This window comes from Protopterus annectens, chromosome 2.part2 (genome assembly GCF_019279795.1).
Source record: "Protopterus annectens isolate FY-2018-M chromosome 2.part2, PAN1.0, whole genome shotgun sequence".
Classification (NCBI taxonomy): Eukaryota; Metazoa; Chordata; order Ceratodontiformes; family Protopteridae; genus Protopterus; species Protopterus annectens.
Genome location: NC_056730.1, coordinates 534,613,038 through 534,633,251, shown reverse-complemented (window position 1 = coordinate 534,633,251; position 20,214 = coordinate 534,613,038). Strand labels below are relative to the sequence as shown.

At 40.2% G+C, this 20,214-nt stretch overlaps 1 protein-coding gene across 1 annotated transcript in view; it reads left to right on the top strand.

Annotated features, from left to right (window-relative positions):
- LOC122795967 (rho-related BTB domain-containing protein 2-like) overlaps positions 1-20,214 on the top strand; it is a 1,395,721-nt gene that overhangs the window by 352,115 nt on the left and 1,023,392 nt on the right. The window contains exon 2 of the mRNA XM_044064449.1: positions 4,560-4,761. Within this exon, the coding sequence (XP_043920384.1) occupies positions 4,570-4,761 (192 nt within the window). The 5' untranslated portion in view covers positions 4,560-4,569. The remainder of the gene's footprint in view (positions 1-4,559; positions 4,762-20,214) is intronic.

The following is a 20,214-nucleotide window of genomic DNA, read 5'->3' as shown; positions in this document are numbered from 1 at the left end:
ACAGTGTTGCTGGTTTAGAAGAAAAATATATTAAAAGTATATTTAATATTATGTTAAATAATTAAATTAAGAGGTTTGACTCCTGCCTATCTGCTATATAAATCCAGTAGTGTTCATGACCAAAAATAACTAAAATGGATAGAACGAAAACACATGGGAATAGCATCAGTAAACTACCTGTTCAACTTTTTAAGTTTCAAAAGACAAGTAATGGATAACATGCCATTGAGACCTGGGGTATGACAAGCATCCAACCTAAGTTGCCACAATAACTCCCTGCTTTCTAAAAGGAGGGAGGTAGACCCCCCCCCCCCCCAAAGTCAGATCTCACCTGGTCGATAATGCAAAACAAGAAATGATAAGTCTGATATTCTGCTATGTGTCTGACTAAAGCATTGTCCGTCTTGCCTTTCCTGATAGCATAAAGATGCTCATAAATTTGTTCCTGCAATTTTCTGTTGGTTTTCCCAACATAAAATTCAGGGCAACCAGAACACTGTGCCAAGTACACCACTTGTGTACTACAGCAATTAAATCTACCTGTTAGATAAAACACCTTATCCCTGATAGTAAATCTCATCCCTGTCTTTATATAGCCGCAATAGCGACACATATTGCACTTATACATTCCATTCCTGTTGTTTACAATTTTAGATTTTCCTTCTAGAATTCCTTTAATGTTTAAAACTCTCTTGAACACTATTCAGGGTAGTTCTACCAAAGTTTTGCAGATGGAGACATCCTGGGTAATCAAATTCCAATTTTTCAATATAATAGCAAAAATCTCCCTAGCATCCAAACTGTATGTTAAAATAAAACTATATGACATGGGGAAAGCTTCATCCTTCCTTACTTCAAATATTGCTCTATCAGGCGTATTTTGATTTAAAATAGGTGCATATACCCCAGTGGCTCTCTTATTATGGACCTCCTGTAACAGATCTTTAATGAGGTCTTGCGGGTAGCCCCTGTTAGAGAAAAGGTCTGCCATGAAAGCACATTCTTCCTCAAAGTCGCTGTCTCTTGATACCATGTGGGCAGCTGTGACGAGTTGACCTTTAAAAATGGATCGTTTTTGAGATAAAGGATGGCAACTGTCAAAATGAATGTAGCTATTGGAAAAAGATTCCTTCCTGTAAATCTTAGCTACAAAACAACCTTTTTCTTTGTCCTTCAAGAGATCTACATCTAGGTAAGCTACCCGATCTAAAGAAAAATTGTAAGTAAATTGTAAGAAATTAGTCGAAGAATTGAACGTCAACTAAAGAAATAGCTGACTCCTCTTCACCTTTCATGATAATGAAGATGTCGTCAAGAAATCGTGTATATAACACTACCTTATCCATAAATAATGGATTAGTTAAAATAAACTCCCTCTCCCAGTATGCCATGACCAAATTGGCCACACTGGCACCACACGGGGAACCCATTGGTACTCCTATCAACTGTAAATATAATCTGTTGTTAAAAGAAACAAAATTGTTGGACAATATAATGTCCAGCAATTCAGTCACTAGTTGAATATCTTTAGCAGGGGCCTGTTTTTTGGACAACAAAACTGGAATCCAATCTAAGGCAACTGAATGAGAGATAGATGTGTATAGGTCTTTCACATCAACTGTTAAAAAGTGATTATCTTCTCTGTAAGTTGTCTGATTAATCATGGACAAGAAAGACCATGAATCTTTGGAAATTTGAGGTTCAGTAGCCACATATTTCTTTAATATGGAGTCCACTACTTTGGCGCTAGCATAAGTAATGCTGCCCCTAGCACTTACTAAGGGGCGCATGGGTGGATCCAATGGATTCTTGTGGATTTTAGGTGATCCAAAAATAATAGGAATTTTATATGTAGGTGGAGATATAAAATTCAGTAGGTCCAAGTCAATGGATCCACTAACAAACATGTCGCCAAAGTAAGTGGAAACCCTAGAATTGCCTATGTTCAATTCGTTCCTGGAAACCTCCTTGTAGGACTCAGAGGAAAGGATGTCTTCCATCCTCTTTACATAATCAGACTCATTCATGACTACCAGACCTCCACCCTTGTCCGGTTGCATAACCCTCACTAAAGAATTAGCTAGTGAATCTAATAATAGTCTCTCATCTTTGCTGATATTGTACCTGCAGGCTTGTTTGGATAAGGATTTGTTAAGGGTATATCTTATATCTAACTCGCAAATCTGTTCAAATAGGTTCAAAGATGGATGCAACGGTGGATTGTATGTGCTTTTACTGAATGCTCGGTCAACATACCACACGTTTCAGTGTTGGTGGGCGTGCCAGCATTCAATTCATTACTAATTAAAGATCATGTGATTTTTAAATGATTCTTTGTATATAAGACAACGGCTTGTAGCAAGACACTGTTTTACTGTTTTTTCTGATAAAGTTGGAGCGTGTCCGACCAAAAGCTCGTTTTGGTACTTAAATAAATCGTTTCAACTTGTGGGATGGACTGAGTGGTTTGGCTTATTTGAATTTCATCTGCTGCTCGGTTCATTTGATTTTAACCTGCTGGCATCGGAGCGTTTTTTAATTTGTTGATTCGTTATCTGTAAACTGCACATTGACAGTGGCATCCTTTCTGTCTGCTACCTGTGTTGTGCATGCACTGTACTGCTAGATGATGGTACATCTCTGTACCTCCTCACTTCCCATTGCTTCTGCTTTTAGGCAGAAGTCATTTTAGGATCCTGAAGCTTTAAACAGATGGCCCCTTATGCATGGTGTTATACTTAACCATGCTGATTCTGTAAGCCAAGATCTGCCTCCTCATTGGATCTTTTGGTATTGATGGTGCAATGACTGCATGATTCTGCTGCTTTGTTCCCCATGCTGTTGTTCAGTAGCACAGTCACTGTGGGACTGACCCTCTGTACACTATACCAAACACATCTGTATCTTTTGGATATCCACCCTTTTATCCTCTGCTGAGTCCCACATTGCTAGGGACAGAGCCCATCACCCGTCCTGTAGTACAGTAGATCAGTGATTTTGCAGGCTCTTTGTGCTTCACACACAGCTCAATTATTTCATGCTGTGAGTAGCAAAGCATTGAGCAACATTTAAAAAGCACTCTAGATTCTAGATGTTAGCTGCCTGATGAATAGTTGACATTTTTATATAGATAATTGGTTGTGTCGGTATGATTGCACTGTTTTTATTTTATACTACAACATTTTCATGAAAAATAAGTAATATATTTATTGATTGTTACCAAAAAATAAGTGTGTGTGCATGTGTGTGCGTGTGTGTGTGTGTGTGTCTGTTTGTCTGTGGATTCACTTCAGAAGCTCAAATTTACAAAATCTCGAACTGCAAATAACCGTAAGCAAAAGATTGAGTTTCGTAAACTCGAACTTCTAAAGCGAAACCAAAAAAAAAAAAAAAAGACAAACTTTGTTTTGCAGGGGGGCGAAGCCCCCCTACTTAAATATACCAACTCCAAGATTGCGCTACAGTGGGGAAATGGGAAATCTCCCATCTTGCGCTGTATGTGGAAGCGCAAAATGGGAGATTTCTCATTTCCTGTCAACACCGCAGAAGAAAAAAATCCTTGCCTCTGTGTGCACGCAATGTATTAAGGTAAGTAAACTCTTATTTTTACACACTACACATATTCGATTTACTGAAATCTCGATCATATGGTCTCGACCATATGCAATTCGAGATTTCAGTAATTCGATTATGTGAAGTGTTCCCCTGTCTGTATATATGGGTCCCCTTCAGAAGGATGAACTTGTAAAAGCTCGACTTTTATATGGCCGAGACCATATGATCGAACTTTTAAAAGTTTGAACAGTCTGAATGGGGATCTCCACAGAGCGCGTAATGGGAAGATTTCCCTTTACCGCAATGTAGTGCAATCTCAGAGTTGGTATATTTTTTTTTTTTTTTCACATTTTCGAACATTCAAATGTTCGGTTATATGGTCCCGGCCATATGAAAGTCGAACATTTGGGTATTCGATTGTGAAGTAGGCCGTGACATATTCTCCTGTCACATTTGCTGCAGGTTACATGCATTTTTACCCTAGTAAACTTTGCTGTAATCAGGTAGTAAGCAACTGGCATGGTTCTTGCAGTATTTATGCACTGAGGTTTTATATTTACTTAAGTAAAACACTACCTGTAGGTTTTACAGCCATTATTTATATATCCTGCAGCCCTGATACACTGTCTTTTGCCTCTGTGGTGGCACATCCGAACTTCCAACATGTTTAGTAATTGTGCATTTAAACAGAAACTTAAGTTAACCCACCAGCCCTGAGAAATACTTGTGCCCCACTGCATCCAGTTACAGTAGTGCATTCTTAAGACACAGCTTACAGCAGAGAATTAGACTCTGATTTTACAGGAGGGATATCATTTTTTGCTACTGTTGTATTTCTGCTAAATGTTTTCATAGTAGTTAGTCTTTCTGAGATTGTAAACATGCCATGCTGTGCCAAAATGTAATCACTGTAAATGTCTGAAGCTTTGAGGGTGCAACTGTTTCCCTTTTGTTGTGAGGTTGGTGTGACTTTGACAGTAATGTGTCTTGTTCTGTGTTTCCAGATCTGCCTCAATGGATATTGACACAGACTATGAGAGGCCAAATGTTGAGACTATCAAATGTGTAGTGGTTGGAGACAATGCTGTTGGAAAGACCCGACTTATATGTGCAAGGGCTTGCAATGCAACACTGACACAATATCAACTGCTGGCAACACACGTACCAACCGTCTGGGCAATAGACCAGTACAGAGTCTGCCAAGAGGTAAGAGTCAAAGAAAGAAATAGCTATTTGTCATGTATAGTTTTGGGGTTAAATCATTGGTTACTTTGTTTCATGTATTTGTTTCCATAGCAACTATGTATAAAAAATGGTGCCTGTGTGTTTAACATGTTTGATGTTGTTTCTGTCTTGGTAAAACATTTCTTACTGTTGTATCCACTTTTAATAAGTAAGAGCTATATAGGGAAAGGAATTTGTTCAGATTTTTTTTCTAATCCAAAGTAAAAGCTAACTCATTTGCTATGGCATTCCATCTACTGGAATGTTTTGCAGAAAGCTTAATAATGTAATTCAAAACTGCAGAAGAAGCAACATCACTGCCACTGCTCTGATTTAGCTTATGCAGGAGTTTTCATATAGCTTACCAACAAGAATAAACCAATGAAGATGCGTTCAAGGCTGTATTATTGTTGGAAGCTGGGGGGGCTGATTCCAGAATAAAAACAGCCAGCGTTTGAAGAGGTTACTTGATATGCATTTTTTGCTGGTAAAGCAGTAATAGAACAGTTGATTAAAATGTAGATGTCTATCTGGGGATTGTTGCTGCACTTGTTTGTAATTTGGTTGCTGAAGAGCAGTCAGAGTCCAGATTAGTTCTTTGTTTCGTACTGAGCAAAGCATATATGTTTCCATGGTTACAAGCTGGCTCAGTTTTAAGGGTCCCAAAGGAAGGGTGGTTCTCTTCATTGTAAGAAATATATAGCATGGAACCGTGTTAATGGCTTCACTGTGTACATCCCCATGTGCATTTCACAGTGTAGTACTGCGCTGAACTGTGAAATGCAAGTGGAGAAATCTTGTGTGTGTGCTACTTAGATCTGCAAAGCTATACTTTGAACATAGCTATTAATATTCTAAAGCTGCTTCAGTGCATCTCAGAGAAAAAATAACTTCCTACATTGATGGCAGAACTGGAAACAGGATGTCATGTTGACTAGAGGTGCAGGATAGTTTAAAGGACATGGCTTAGTCAAACAATCATGATATTTCTTGTTGACTTAGTTATGTTTGCAAGCCATCTGTTCAGCAAGACTTTTAATAAGTCTGACTTACGCAAAGTCCATTCTCTTGCCATCATTAAAATCTATTTATTTGAGGCACCGTTCTTTTTTTAAACAGCCTGGGGTTATAAATCTGCATGACTTTTTTAACTCTGCACTCAAAAAACATTACTTAAAAATATAATGGCAAGAACAAGGAAGGTGTATTATTTGACAGAACAAGGAAGGTGTATTATTTGACAGGGAAGACCTGTTTCCCAATTGCTGACCATACTTTTGGATAGAAAATATAATGATGAAAAAACTGTTAATTGTTCTGTAATTTTGTTGTGTGATTGATTAGTATTATAGCCAGAAGATAGAGTGGGATATAAGCACAAAGTGGGACTATTATGATACCTTCAAAATGGGGAATGCAATTGCTGTTTATGTAATAGTGACTGACATTTGACCGTCATTCTCTTACTAAGAATATGAACACTCAGAATATAGACCAGATCAATGCAGAGTCATCTGAGTGCAGTGTCACGTGCATGTGAGGACGTTGTGTGAGGGATGAGTGTGAGATGGTTCTGTTCCTTTAAAAGAATCCTTCTCAAAGTAACTGCCACACTAAGCAATTATCAGGCTACATCAAGGCAGTTTTGCCAGTAGAAAAGTGTGTGAGATGAAATTGAAGAGTTGGGCCAAATCAGAGGGCGTAGCAAGTAAAAGATCTTTGGTTTGTGTTCTTATAAATGGATGTCATTGTAGTTGCTGGTAGAACTGTGGTCATACTGTGGGCAGGCTGAAATCCATGCTGCTGACAAAGGAGTCCATGCTTAGTAAAGCGGTTCATGATCATGATATTAAGTTCCATAGCAGATTCGTCAGAGGGGATAGAAATAGATCTAAAATTGTTCCAGTGATGTAGCTTATTTTATTTAGGGAGAGATATCACTGTAGGTTAAATTCACAAATCTTGAATGGCATCACTTTTCAGAAAGGGCTGAAAATGTACCATATAGTAAGAAATGTACTTCATGTCTCTTACTGCACTTTTCCTGGAAGACACGAGTCTGTCAGGACCTGGCCTGTTATGTACTTAGAAGGCTGTTGATAGACTTTAAGGTAAGGTCTGAAAGTTAAAAGCAGCTGTGGATCCATTGCATAAAGACAGCTCTGACCAGAAATGGGATGCAGATTTGTTCTGTGATGTCCTTTAGGGAGAAGTCCTCCCTGCAGACATTAGCAATGGCAGGAGGACCAGATAATACTGTCCATTGTAGATCAGGCATAACGGGACTCTGTTTTTAAAAATGTTTATCCGTAATGTTAAAGTTCTTGTTTTGTGAAATGCGTATGCTATAAAAAAATGAGTGGTCCTCACCAGAAACTTACCTAAACACAAGAGGCCTCCCAAACACAAACACAAGTACGCTACACATACTTCCTGTGCAGAACACAGTACACACAATAGCCCAAGCACCAGTGTCTTACCTGTCATGCCCATAAGGATAAACAGTAAACCTAACATATTAGTTATAGGTGACTCCATCATGAGACACACACATGTCCGTTTCACCAGTCTGGATAAGGAAAAGGTCACAGTCATCTGTCTGTCAGGTGCAAGGATCCGTCATATCACACATGCACTCAAGTCTGTCAACAAGAGATACTGTTATGACTCCATCATAGTTCATATTGGTGTGAACGACTTGAGACATACCTCTCTGGACTATATGAAGAGAGACATGACTGAGCTCTCAGACTATGTGTCTCAGGCAGGTATGTCCCTAGTCTTAAGCAGCATTTTGCCTTCACATAGAATGATGCCTCAATACAAACAGAAAATGACTGACTTCAATAATTGGCTTAGTTTTTGGTGTAATTCTAAGGGGATCCAGTATCTGTCAGCCTGGGATGACATGATCGACAGGCCCTAATGCTTTGCCAGAGATGGTCTTCATCTGTCACCCCTGGGATTTCGGCTACTGGCTAAGGCTTTTGCCACCATAGTGCCTTGTTTTGGCAGTGTTACAAGGAAAAAACTCCCGTTGTAAAAATGCCAACCAAAAGCAATGTCAAAGTCATGCTGCTAAATGCTAGAAGTCTTAACATGAAACTGCGCTCACTGGAAGCAGTCCTGTCCCTGGAGGACGCAGACATTTGTGCAGTCACAGAGACCTGGTTCAAAGCTGTAGAGAGCATCCTAGCTATACCAGGTTACAACTACTTCCACACGTTCAGACCACAAACAGAAGGCAAGAAAACTAAAGGAGGCGGTGTATCAGTAGTCATCAAAGATAAATATACCTCCAGATTGGTTAAACAGTATGATGCCCTAGAGATAGGACACCTGTTCAAGTCATTGCCAGCTACAGAACCTGCTTCATGAATCAGGACACCCACCCTGCCCCTTTGAATCAACTGGAGTCTATGAAGATACATCTGCACACCATGGTTTTGGATGACTTTAACTACCCTAGCATTGACTGTGTAAATTACTTGTGCTCAAACTCACCTGCCCAAAGGATCCTTGACTTTGTCAGCTCGAATGCCCTGGACCCAGCTGATTGACACCACCACTAGGGGTGCCAACATCCTGGATCTGGTACACAAATATGGGAGACCAGTGTAGCACTCTCACTGTGAGTTCATCCCTGGTGTGATCTGACCACAAATCAGTTTCATTTAACGTAACTGTCACACCCCCCCATCAGCAACTAGACTAAAAAAACTTCTCCAAAGCAGATTGTGATGCTTCACTGCACCTCTTCCCTCAGACGGAAGTGGTAACTATGCTGAGCTCTACACCAATGCCCTATAGAAGCACCTGTATAACTGCATTGACTCGGCAGTACCTGTTAGGACCAAAACAAGCTCTTCAAGGAAGAGCAAACCTACCTGGTGGACAACCGCCATTAACAGCCTTTACAATAAAAGGAAAACACTGCTGTCTAAGAATAAGAAGGAGCGAGCTTTAAACTGGAGACACTCCTCAGCTTAAATAAGCATATAAGATTTCTTGTGAAGTCCTCCAAGGCAAATTTTGAATCCAAGTTAGCTTCCTCAACAAAGGACAACCATAAGGTGTTCTTTAGTTACATCCGTAACCAAAAAGGTAAGGCCTAGATCTGCGCTGAACTGGTAGTTAATGGTAACACATATACTGAGCCGGTGGACATAGCTAACCTTTTAGCTGACAGGTTTGGTGAAAACTTCATTCCCCTGTCCCTGCCACTCATACCTTATGACATCCCTTCCACTTGTCCCCTACCTGGTATCTCTAAAGAGGAGGTTGTAAACGCCCTCTCTAAGGCCAAAAACACAGCATCAATGGGACCTGATAACATTCCAGGCTGCGTCCGACATAGGCTGAAACAAGAATAAGCATCACCATTGGGTCCTCTTTTCAGTCACAGTCTAAGCACTGGGGTGACACAAATGAATGGAAAACAACCACCATGATCCCCTTGCACAAAGGTGTTTTTTCTACTGACCCCTATTAGACTGATTAGCCTTCTCTGCAAGGCCATGGAGAGAATCATCATGGAACTTATCAACAAAGATATAGGTAATCTCCAAACACTAGATCCTACCCAGTTTGGATTTATCAGAGGGAGATTGTGCCTGGTAAACCTGGTGGACTTCTTTGAGACAGTCACCAGGGCCTTGGATGAGGGGAAATCTCTGCATGCAGCCTACCTAGACCTAGCCAAAGCATTTGATACTATCCCTCACTCGGGCATTACTGACAAAATCTCTCAGCTAGATATCAACCCTTATATCGTAAGGTAGGTTACAAACTGGCTCACTGATAGAACCCATACAGTCAAAATAGGGGAATCCACCTCCAACATCCAACCCTTAATCAGTGGCATTCCACAGGGATCAGTCCTCGGACCTCTACTGCTCAGAATGTATTTCTCTGAAGTACAAGCTAAAACCAAGGGACTGTGGCTGACAAAGTTTGCTGACAACTGTAAACTGGTTGCAGTCATAGAATCTCTAAATGATGTCAACATTTATTTATTTAAATTCATTTATTTAACATTTGTTAACCAGGAAAGTCCAACTTGGAACGAAGACAATTTTCAGTGGAGACCCGGGGAGGAATGCTCCAGTAACATCCTTCAAGAAGGTCTTATGCAAGCAAATGAATTTTGCCAAAGTCATGGCCTTAAACTCAATGCAAAAAAATGTATAATCATCCCTTTTGGTAAGAGTGATGTTCCTGCAAATTACCACTTCAGTGGCAATACCCTAAGTATATACTCAGTGGTGAGAGATCTGGCACTCAGGTTGACTGCATCCTTGCATTTGATCTCCATGTTTCCACAGTGGTAAGAAGGGCATTCTATATGGCCCATCTCATAAGTAAGGGCATCGCCTTTTGAAAAGGAGAAGTTATAACCCTCCCTGTACTCTTCACTTATTAGGCCAACAATCGAGTACAACTCCCCTTTTGGTATGTACCTTTCAAAGCACCTGCAGCAATTGGAGAGACCACAAAGGTTCCTCACAAGGCAAATTCAAGGCAATGCTTTCCATGTTCCATATTTTCATATGTATCCTTTGTTGATTGGTTGAAATCACTGTCACTTTATTCTGTGTCATACGGACTACTCAGTGGCGATCTCTGACCCTGCTTTATTGGAAATGCTGCACATCCACAAGTCAAATGGCACACGAGTTACTCGCTCTAGGGACTGGAACCTGGTATGTGACATCAATAGAACCTGCTGGTGGGACAGATTTGTCTCCCAGAGGTTAGCCCACCTTTGGAATAGACTTCCACTTCATGTCAAACAAAGCACCTCATTGGCCCTCTTCAAGTGCAACATGGATGATTGGATGGGTAACCGTAAATTCACCCTGGGGGTTCCACCTGTGTCCCTCTTGGACAGGGGCAGTAGGTGCTGCAAATTTGTCTAGGCTTGTAAGGTCCCTTGGGCCAGTAGGCCTAGTAACTTCTCATGATTAATTTCTACAGAAATAAAAATAAAAAATAGCAAACTTTGATTAAACAGCACTTTGAAATAAAGGAAACATTTGTATGCGCACCATAATAAAGTCCTTTTAAAAATATGAATGGGAATTTGCCTGCCAAAATGTACTACTTATTTAACAATGTGATTAGCCAAATGAATCACATCTTCTGTTGCCTTTTAAGTAAGTACGCAGACTGAATCTGATGTTAAGGCCATGTTTTATTCTAGTCAGTAGTCTTCATTGTCACATAGATTGCATTTCAAGTAATGTGCTGTCATGCTGTCCATGTTCCATATTTTCATAGGTATGATTATGTTCATGTGTGTGTACTAGACTAAAGACCACTGGGTCTAAATGCCAAGAAGTACATAATAGTATCCTTCAGGAAGTCATCCACCTCTGCTAACTGTCATATTCACAATGCACCCGTAAAAGTTGACCCAATAGTCAGGGACTTGGGGACACACAGACAGTAATCTAGCCTTTGACCATCACATGTCTACAGTAGTAATGAAATCATTCTATGTTGTGCAATTTATAAACAAAGGTAAGGCATCTGGGTCCAAGGAGGTCATTGATCTACTATATTTGGCATTCTTCAGATCTATCATTGAGTACAGTGTCCCCTTTGGTATGTACCTAACCAGGCATTCCCAACAGTTGGAGGTTCCTCATGAAAAGAATACAGGGTGTAAGTAAAATGTCTGATGCAGACTGCCTCAAGGCCCCTGTGTTCTATCTCCTACAGGTTTTTGAGGAGAGATCTATGCCTGGCGTACAAGGCATTGCCAGACCCTACTCTGATGGACCTCTTGCATACCTGCAAAACAAACAGCACCAGAATTACCCATTCTAAAGACTTAACCTTGCTTCTGATATAAATAGGACCTGCTGGAGAGACCGGTATATATCCCAAAGACCACTACTACTCCTCTGGAACAGGCTCCTCATCCATATGAAACAATGACCCCCCCCCCCCCAACCCAATTCAAGTGTAAATTAGACAATTGGATGGGGAACAGGAAATTCATCTCTGGTTTGTCACCTATGTTTCTAATGGGCACAGGCAGCCTGTAAATGGTTCATCCCCCAGGCCCCTGCTTGTAAATGTTTCACCTCCCAAGCCACTGCTTACACTTATCAAGGGCACCAGACATTTGGGATGCATAGCTATGCTTAAAAAGGCCCTTGTAGTTAGTCTAATAAACACCTATGAACCTATGAGATTTTGAGGGGGACCTTATGGCAGAAGAGAATAAATACCAGCAGGTTAGAAAGTTATGGGAGAATTAGGATTGATTTATTGATTTAGGTGGCTGTGTAAAGAACATGATGATATCTGAATAGCTCGGTGTGTATATGTATGTATATAGCAGACATGTAACCATGGTAGGGCAGCCGTCTGCGGGGCAAGGTGTTAGGGGGCGCGATTAGGATATTCCAGTCACTCAGTAGTGTACTACCTTCATGAATACACAAATGAATGCTGATAGTGCATTTCTGGGCTGAAAGGCTTTAGCACTTCATTTGCGGTATAATATGTGGTAAGCGGCTTGCTACAAGTGTATGCTACATTTTTCAGAAGACAGAGAGGCTTTGTTTCCTGTCTGCAAATAGAAGAAGACTTTTTTTGTTTTTGCTTATTATGAGGGGATAGAGATTTGGGTGAGCAGACCTTGCCCCTCAAGTTGGAGTTGATGAGTGCCATATTGTGGGAGTAGATTTTTTGTTGGTGTTGTTGTGGTACTCCTAACACAGAGTTAAAGGACACCTGATTGTGGATTGGCACCAGGAGCTAGATGAGCAATCTACAACTCTGGTAAAGAGAGTAGAGAGAGAGAGAGAAAGAGAGAGAGAGTAGCATAATGTGGCTGGTCTTGCCCTAGGATGTGTCAACAATATTGCTGTGTAAATAATATTGTAAGTAACATTGTAGTATGATATGTTTACACTGCTGTATTGCAAATAATATTGCAAATATTGGTGTACTTAGAATGTTGTGTTTCACTTTTAAAAAGACAGGTATGTCTCTGATAGGAAAAGTAGTTCCTGTAAACAGTACTGATAAACTATGACCTGGGTAGTTTAGTGAGTAAATATGGAGACTGTGACCCTTGCGATCAGAGAAGTGAGCTTCACACTGTAGGGAGAGTTTTATGTGTGGAAAAGCAGCCCTGGGAAGTGTACTGTAGAACAGGAAAGACATCCTGAAGAAACCTGAAACAATCCGGATACATTGTGTGGAAAAATCGAAGAATCCAGACAGGTGGAAACTGCCTGAGTTTGTATTAGGACTAAACCTAAACTATGATGAGTACAGAGCTGGTTATTTTTATTTCATAAAGTAAAGAAGGGTTTGTAGCCCTGAGCTGTTATTCTACATTCTAGTTAACTACTGCTGTCTTGTTTCAATGCATTCACATGCGTGAGCGTATTTATATATACACACACACACACACACACACACACACACACACACACACACACACACACACACACACACAAACACACAAACACACACACACGGCACCAGGCTCTAGGGTGAGTGGATATACAGTGGCTAGGGCAGGAATAACATCCTTTTCCCCTTAGTGAGAGTTGAGCAGCAAAGTTAGAGGATGCTCATGGCAAAAGATGGTGATTATTTTTAACGTGAAGCCCTATCTTCTTAATACTTTTACATTTTAAGTAGCATGTAGCAGACACCTTTGACAAATGCTGTTATAGTTACATATTTTGATGCGGAGCTACTTTCACTGTGCTGCAGATCTTGATTGGATTTATTGCTATTACATTAGGTACGCCATGCAATTATGTTTTAATCTGTCCATAACGTCTCTGATGGGCAGGTCACCTGAAAATTGTACATGTAGTTTTCTTAACTTTCACCTAGCTCTTTCTGCATAAAATCATAATTTTTAAATCATTTATAATATGACATCTTTATAAACTGTTTACATATTTGAGCAAATATTATGAAGGTTGCAAAATGTTTCAGTATATGGCAAGGAAAACTATAGAAAGTCATTTTTTCTACATTTTTAGTCCCCCCCCCAAAACATCTTTATTGAATTATTACTTGTGACATAGGCAAATTTACATTCATGTAAAAGTAATCACACTATAATTAACATAACCATTTCGCTTCACATATATTGGTGTATATCTTATAACCTAAGCAACATTACATAATTTATTCAGTTCCTGCCTTTTTTGTAAACAAGAAACATCTTTATTAAACCAGCACTTACTAAATAGGCAGTCATGCATTTATACAAATGAAAACAAACCACACTGACACAATACTAGTTGCAAACATTTTACATCACAAATCATACTGACACCCTCCCAGTTGCAAACATTATACATCACTTATAATCTACCCAGTCTTTTTCAGTCATATATTACATAGCTTATTTAAGTCCTGCCGCCTTTTAAGCCCCATTCCTCCCTTGTATGTATTGTTCCTACAGTTCCCATTTTTTCCTGTGTAGCTTTTTCATACTCTTTCCTAAAGATCTCAGTTCCAGTTGTTTTATCTCAGTTACTATATTCATTACTTCTAGTATAGTTGGTTTAGATTTTGACTTCCATTTTCTACTAATTGCTTTGTTGGCAGCCAGCATTATTCGACACAGCAAAGCTTTACTGTGTCTAGGCAATTCTGATTATGTATCATAGCTCAGAAAAATCATCTCCCTCGTCAGACCAATCTACCCATCCACCATCTCCGACAGTCGAAAGTGCATCCCGCAGGGAATCTTTAAAGTCTGCCAATTCACCGCATTCCCAGAAATTCCCAATTATCTGTCTTCCCCATCACACCTCCCCTGGAGTCTACTGGAGGTATAGAAATATCTGTGCAAACATTTCCAAGTAAAAATCCTAAATCTTCTAGATTTTACTGCATATCTGGGAGACATACATATATCCTCACATTGCTTCTTTGTGAATTGCTTATCCAGTCTCTCTTCCCAATCCTTTCTAGCCTCCTCTAATTGATTGTTATTGTTATTATGCAATATTTTATATGCTCTTCTGATAATTCCTTTTTAATGGCAGATTCTGTTCTAGATTCTTCTAAAAACTCTTGTCAGTGCTAATGTTTAGTTCAGGACCCCCCCCCCCCATTTCTTTCTCTTTTCTACAGTTTTATTCTAAACTTGGTTCAGCTTTCTTGGCTTTGTGTGCAAGCTCTTGTTCCCATTGTGCTCCCTGAGTTACAGCAATCAGAGATCTCTTTAGTGACAATGAATTAAATGTCAGTTGTGAAAGAAAAGTAAATGTCCCTGTTCACCTTAATGAGGTTGTGAAGTCACCTCAAAATTTGTTCTTTATAGCTGAGAGAGCTTCATTGGTATAAATTCTTCATCCTAAGTTTTATTTTAAATATATTAGACTTTTAAATAAGTTGACTACTTAAAATGTGGAATATTTTCAGAGAAATTTAATTCAGCGATCCCATGCAAGTTTAAGTGACCAAACAACTTGCTTATAAATTTGCAAAGCAGCACACATCTTGACACTGGCCATTTTCATGAACGTTGTACTTTTAGCATGATTTTTAGATAGTTTATGATTGTGTTTAAAGGTTAGTCTGCACTGCATTTAAGAAAAAAGTGAGAACATTTACACTTTGCTGAACATCTGTCTGGTAACGTACATGATTAATGCAAGCTGCAGTATAGGGTAGTGAGCGTGGGTACTAAAACGCCCAATTTTCCTGTAACTTTTGCATATTTCCACACTTTTTGATAACGTTTTCTACAATCTTGTAGTTGTCCTGCAGATTTATAGTCATGATATGTTGCAGCACATTCAGTCAAGCCTCTGTTTGTGGTTCTGAACTGATTGAAGCAGGCCTTACATCATAAGTTCTTTGACCTTTTCTGTAATCATATAGTACTAGTGTTTTGTTTCATGCTCATTTGGGACTTCTGACTTTTAAGACCTGCATTTGTTTGTTACAGCTGTTTGCCTGTCATGGTTTGTGCTTGTTAAGTACATAGATGGCTGAATCCAGATGTTCCTTTTCCAGCCATGACCCATATGGATACTGTTTACATCAATTGGGACACTCAGACCTAACAGATCTTACTAGATCCTAACAGATAATGCTTTCATGTTGACATTAAATGTCAACATATTTTAATTATGTATTTATTTAATTATTTTTTTTTTTATTTCTTATGTGGACTCTTTTAAGGCAAGGTCCGGGACACTAAGGCAAGTATTAATATAGTAGCGGCAGTTATTTATTTGTATTTGTTTACTGTGGTGGTGCACTGGTCTCAATGGACCAGTTGCAGGCACAACCTGGATGAATAGCATCACATAAGAAATGAACAAGACATATTTACAGATGCAAGAATATGCTACAACATTTAGTTCAAAAAACAGTTTACAATATCAAAACATAGATGAAAAAATGGAATTATACTTTGCAGAGCTTTATAACATGCAGCCATAATGACTGAGATGGCTTATGCTATCAGGATAGCAGCATATCATTATATAGAGAGCTATGAAGTTAGTAGGGTGGGTTGAGATTGACAGGTACCCCTACGAGTCTATGTGTGGGTTTTGATGAAAAGTTGAGTTAGAGGGAACAATGTCTTATGTGAAAGGGCTTTGTGAATTACTGATCCTAGTAGAAGGTTGGCACTCGAATGTATTTAGAGCCATTTAGCTTTGGCAACAGTTAAGCAGTGGTGTTCATTATTGGGGGAGTTAGTAATGAACCCGCAGATTTTACTGGAGATGATTTGTAAGGTTGGATCATTTTTCTTAGAGCCTTCAGCTATAATGGATAGTCCATGTTCAAGTTGAGATAAGAGTATTCCTTTGCCGATTTCTTTGGTATTTTAGAGTAGATAATCAACTACCATATGTTGGAGAGACTGGAAGAAACTACACCACCGATAGAAATCTACACAGACATGGGGAGAACATATAAGCACCACACAGGCAGTAATTACAAGATCAAGCATGAACATGATATATTGCAGCCTTAAGGAAGAAACCTTAAGCACTAGACCACTGCATTTGGATGGCGTTTCTAGGTTGGTAGCACATTACATATTCTTCTATGCTACTGAAACATATGCTTTGTTTTGCAGTATCCTACTTACCATTCATAACATGCAAGTTCAAAGCATCTGCACAATTCATTTCGTAAACGTCATAGCAATGTAGTATGATACTATAGTAATTGTTTGTGTCTTTCGGCTTTTCCTGGTTAGGGGTCGCCACAACGGAACTCCAGTCCGCTAATGATTGGCAGTTAATTTTTATCTCCGGCTTGCCAGGCCTGACGCACAGCCTTCAACGAAGGTACGTCCATTCACGCATGTCTCCACGCAGAAGATGCTCTAGCTGAGAATCGAACCGGCATCTTACTGTGAGGCGACAACGCTACCGCAGCACCACCATCGCGGGTTATGATACGCTTGTAATTTGGGCCTAGTGTTTGTGGAGGCTGTGTGTCTGAGCACATATTCAGGGACATCTTGGTTTAGCCAAAGCCATCAGGCATTTCAGTGAGAGAGAATTGTTTGAGGTCCTTGGCTGACTGAGGTCACCTGGACTACAGCTTAGACTAAGCACCTCATTGGTTCTTTTGAGATTTCTTTCTTAAAAGCTGTCTCAGGTTTCAACCTTCTGTTACCTAAGAAGTTCAGTTGTGAAAAAAAAAAAATAAATTTTATCTGCTTTTACTGTATTTGTGTTTCTTCCTACTTTATTTTGCTTTTGCGTCATCTTAAAAGTACTCAATTGTATTTATTACTGCTTGGTGTAACTCATTCTAAGCCTTTTAGTTTAAGCACTTGGGCTTCAGACCAGTTGTTTTACATTAAGAAGATTTGTGGTCTGCACTGTAGTGGCAGAGCAGGTAGCTTACATCCTTCTAAGTTGGGAACTGCTGATTGAGGGCTCAGTGTCTGTTATTCTAAAAGTGTATTAATTCTGGTTTAAGCACTTGGGCTTCAGGCCAGTTATTTTACTTTAAGAGGGTTTGTGGTCTCCACTCTTGTGGGAGGAGAGGCTGGACTCTGCCCTTCTGAGCTGGGAATTTCTGGTTAAAGGCTTATAGTGTCTGCATATTTGAACTGCTTCTTATTGAAATTGGTACACCTTGTTTGCTGTAGCATAGACTAGATCTAGGCCTGCTGAATCTAGCTTTGTTTGTATAACTTGAGCACTAATCCAGGCATTCTTTAAGGTATTCAATTGTATTTATTACTGCTTGGTAGTAACTTGATTAAAGTGTAGCTATCATTCTAAGTCTTTTGGATTAAGCACTTGGGCTTCAGACCAGTTGTTTTACATTAGGAAGGTTTGTGGCCTGCACTGTGGTGGCAGGACAGGTAGCTTACATCCTTCTAAGTTGGGAACTGCTGATTGAGGGCTCAGTGTCTGTTATTCTAAAAGTGTATTAGTTCTGGTTTAAGCACTTGGGCTTCAGGACAGTTATTTTACATTAAGAAGTTTCGTGGTCTGCACTCTTGTGGGAGGAGAGGCTGGACTGTGCCCTTCTGAGCTGGGAATTTCTGGTTAAAGGCTTATAGTGCCTGCATATTTGAACTGTTTCTTACTGAAATTGGTACACCTTGTTTGCTGTAGCATAGACTAGATCCAGGCCTGCTGATTCTAGCTTTGTTTGTATGCTTGTTGTTTGTTTGCTTGTTATTGCCCTGAAACGCTAATTCCACCTAAAACGCGGCTTTTCAGTGCTTCTGTGGATCCCTAGTGATATCTGCATTGCTTACTGTACTTATTTCCTTGTTTCACTTGAAAGAAAGTTACTGTTTGTCGTTTTTGCATTTAAGTTACCTGTAACACATTGCATTTAAGTTACCTGGCACTTGCTCACTAAAGCAATTATATAAGTCAGCACTAAAAAATTAAAAGCATTACACCCTCACAAACTCCCCTTGAGAACCTTGTTCCCCACTGGCCTTTTTTTTCAATTATAAAGAAATTCCCAGTACTATTTTAGCATGTCCAAAGGTCAGTTGTCAATCTCCTCTCCGGTCCAGCTGGTGAATCTGGGAATTTTGAGGCAATGTTACAACTGCCTCATGTACACAGACAACCCTCTCCTCCTCCCAACAAATTCCAACACGTGAGAGATGCAACCATATAGCCAAACTGGAGGCTAAGCTCTCTCAACTCAGTACTGGCGTAACCAGTCAGGAGGAGAAGGAAACCACACTCACTACAATTCCAGTCTCACATAGACCTACCACGACAGCAAACCAAACACATAAACACACAAAAACATATTCGAAGGCTCTAAATAAAAATCTGCCTAAGCAGCAGAAACCTCCAAAGCAGACACCCAAGCAACCGCTACCCCAAAACAAAACACGTGCAACACATAGCTCACAAAGCCAGTGTGCCAAACAGTCACAGCCCTTAAGGCTAAACAACACACCTGATACACTTGTAATAGGTGACTCTATCGTCAGGCACACTGACGTCCCGCTCACCAGGCTGAACAAGGAGAAGGTCACGGTGAGCTGCCTGTCGGGCGCTAGGATCCGCCACATAACACAAGCACTCAGGTCACTCCAAGGCAAGTACAAATATGACTCAAGTCATTGTCCATGCTGGTGTGAATGACCTGAGACGTACCTCCCTGGACTACATGAAAAGAGACATAGAGGAGCTCTCTGAGTATGTAGCCCAGGCCGGTATGACCCTGACCTTGAGTAGCATCTTACCCTCACCAAGAATGATGCCACAGTATGAAGACAAGATGATCAATTTCAACAATTGGCTTAAATATTGGTGTCATTCAAAGGGGATCCAATGCCTGTCAGCCTGGGATGACATGCTCGACAAGCCACGATGCTTCGCTAGGGACAGCTTGCACCTGTCTCCCCTGGGCTTTCGGATATTGGCAAAGGCTCTTGCTACCCCCATAGTACCTTTTTTAGGCAAGGCTTAAAAGACAAACCCACCTCCATAGGTATCACAAGGGATAAGAAACTGAGTAATGCTACTCAACGCCAGAAGTCTAAACCTCAAGATGCACGCACTCGAAACTCTCCTTAGCATGGAAAACATCGATATCTGTGCAGTAACAGAAACCTGGTTCCAGGCTCCCAAGAGCACCCCAGCACTGCCAGGTTATACCTCATACCAGGCTTTTCGGCCCCAAAACTTGGACCGAACCACAAAAGGAGGGGGAGTATCAATATTTGTCAAAGATACCCACACCTCCAGGTTGGTGGCACAGCACGAAGCATCAGAGACTATCCATGTGCAACTAACAGTGGGTAAAACTGCCTTCCAGTTTATAGCCTGCTACAGACCACCTTCCCAAACCCAGGAACCCCACTTGGCCTTCCTGAGAACACTGGAAAATATGAAGGTCTCTCCAAACACCATTATATTGGGCGACTTCAACTACCCAAACATAGACTAGGAGCATTACTCTAGCTCCAACATCCTA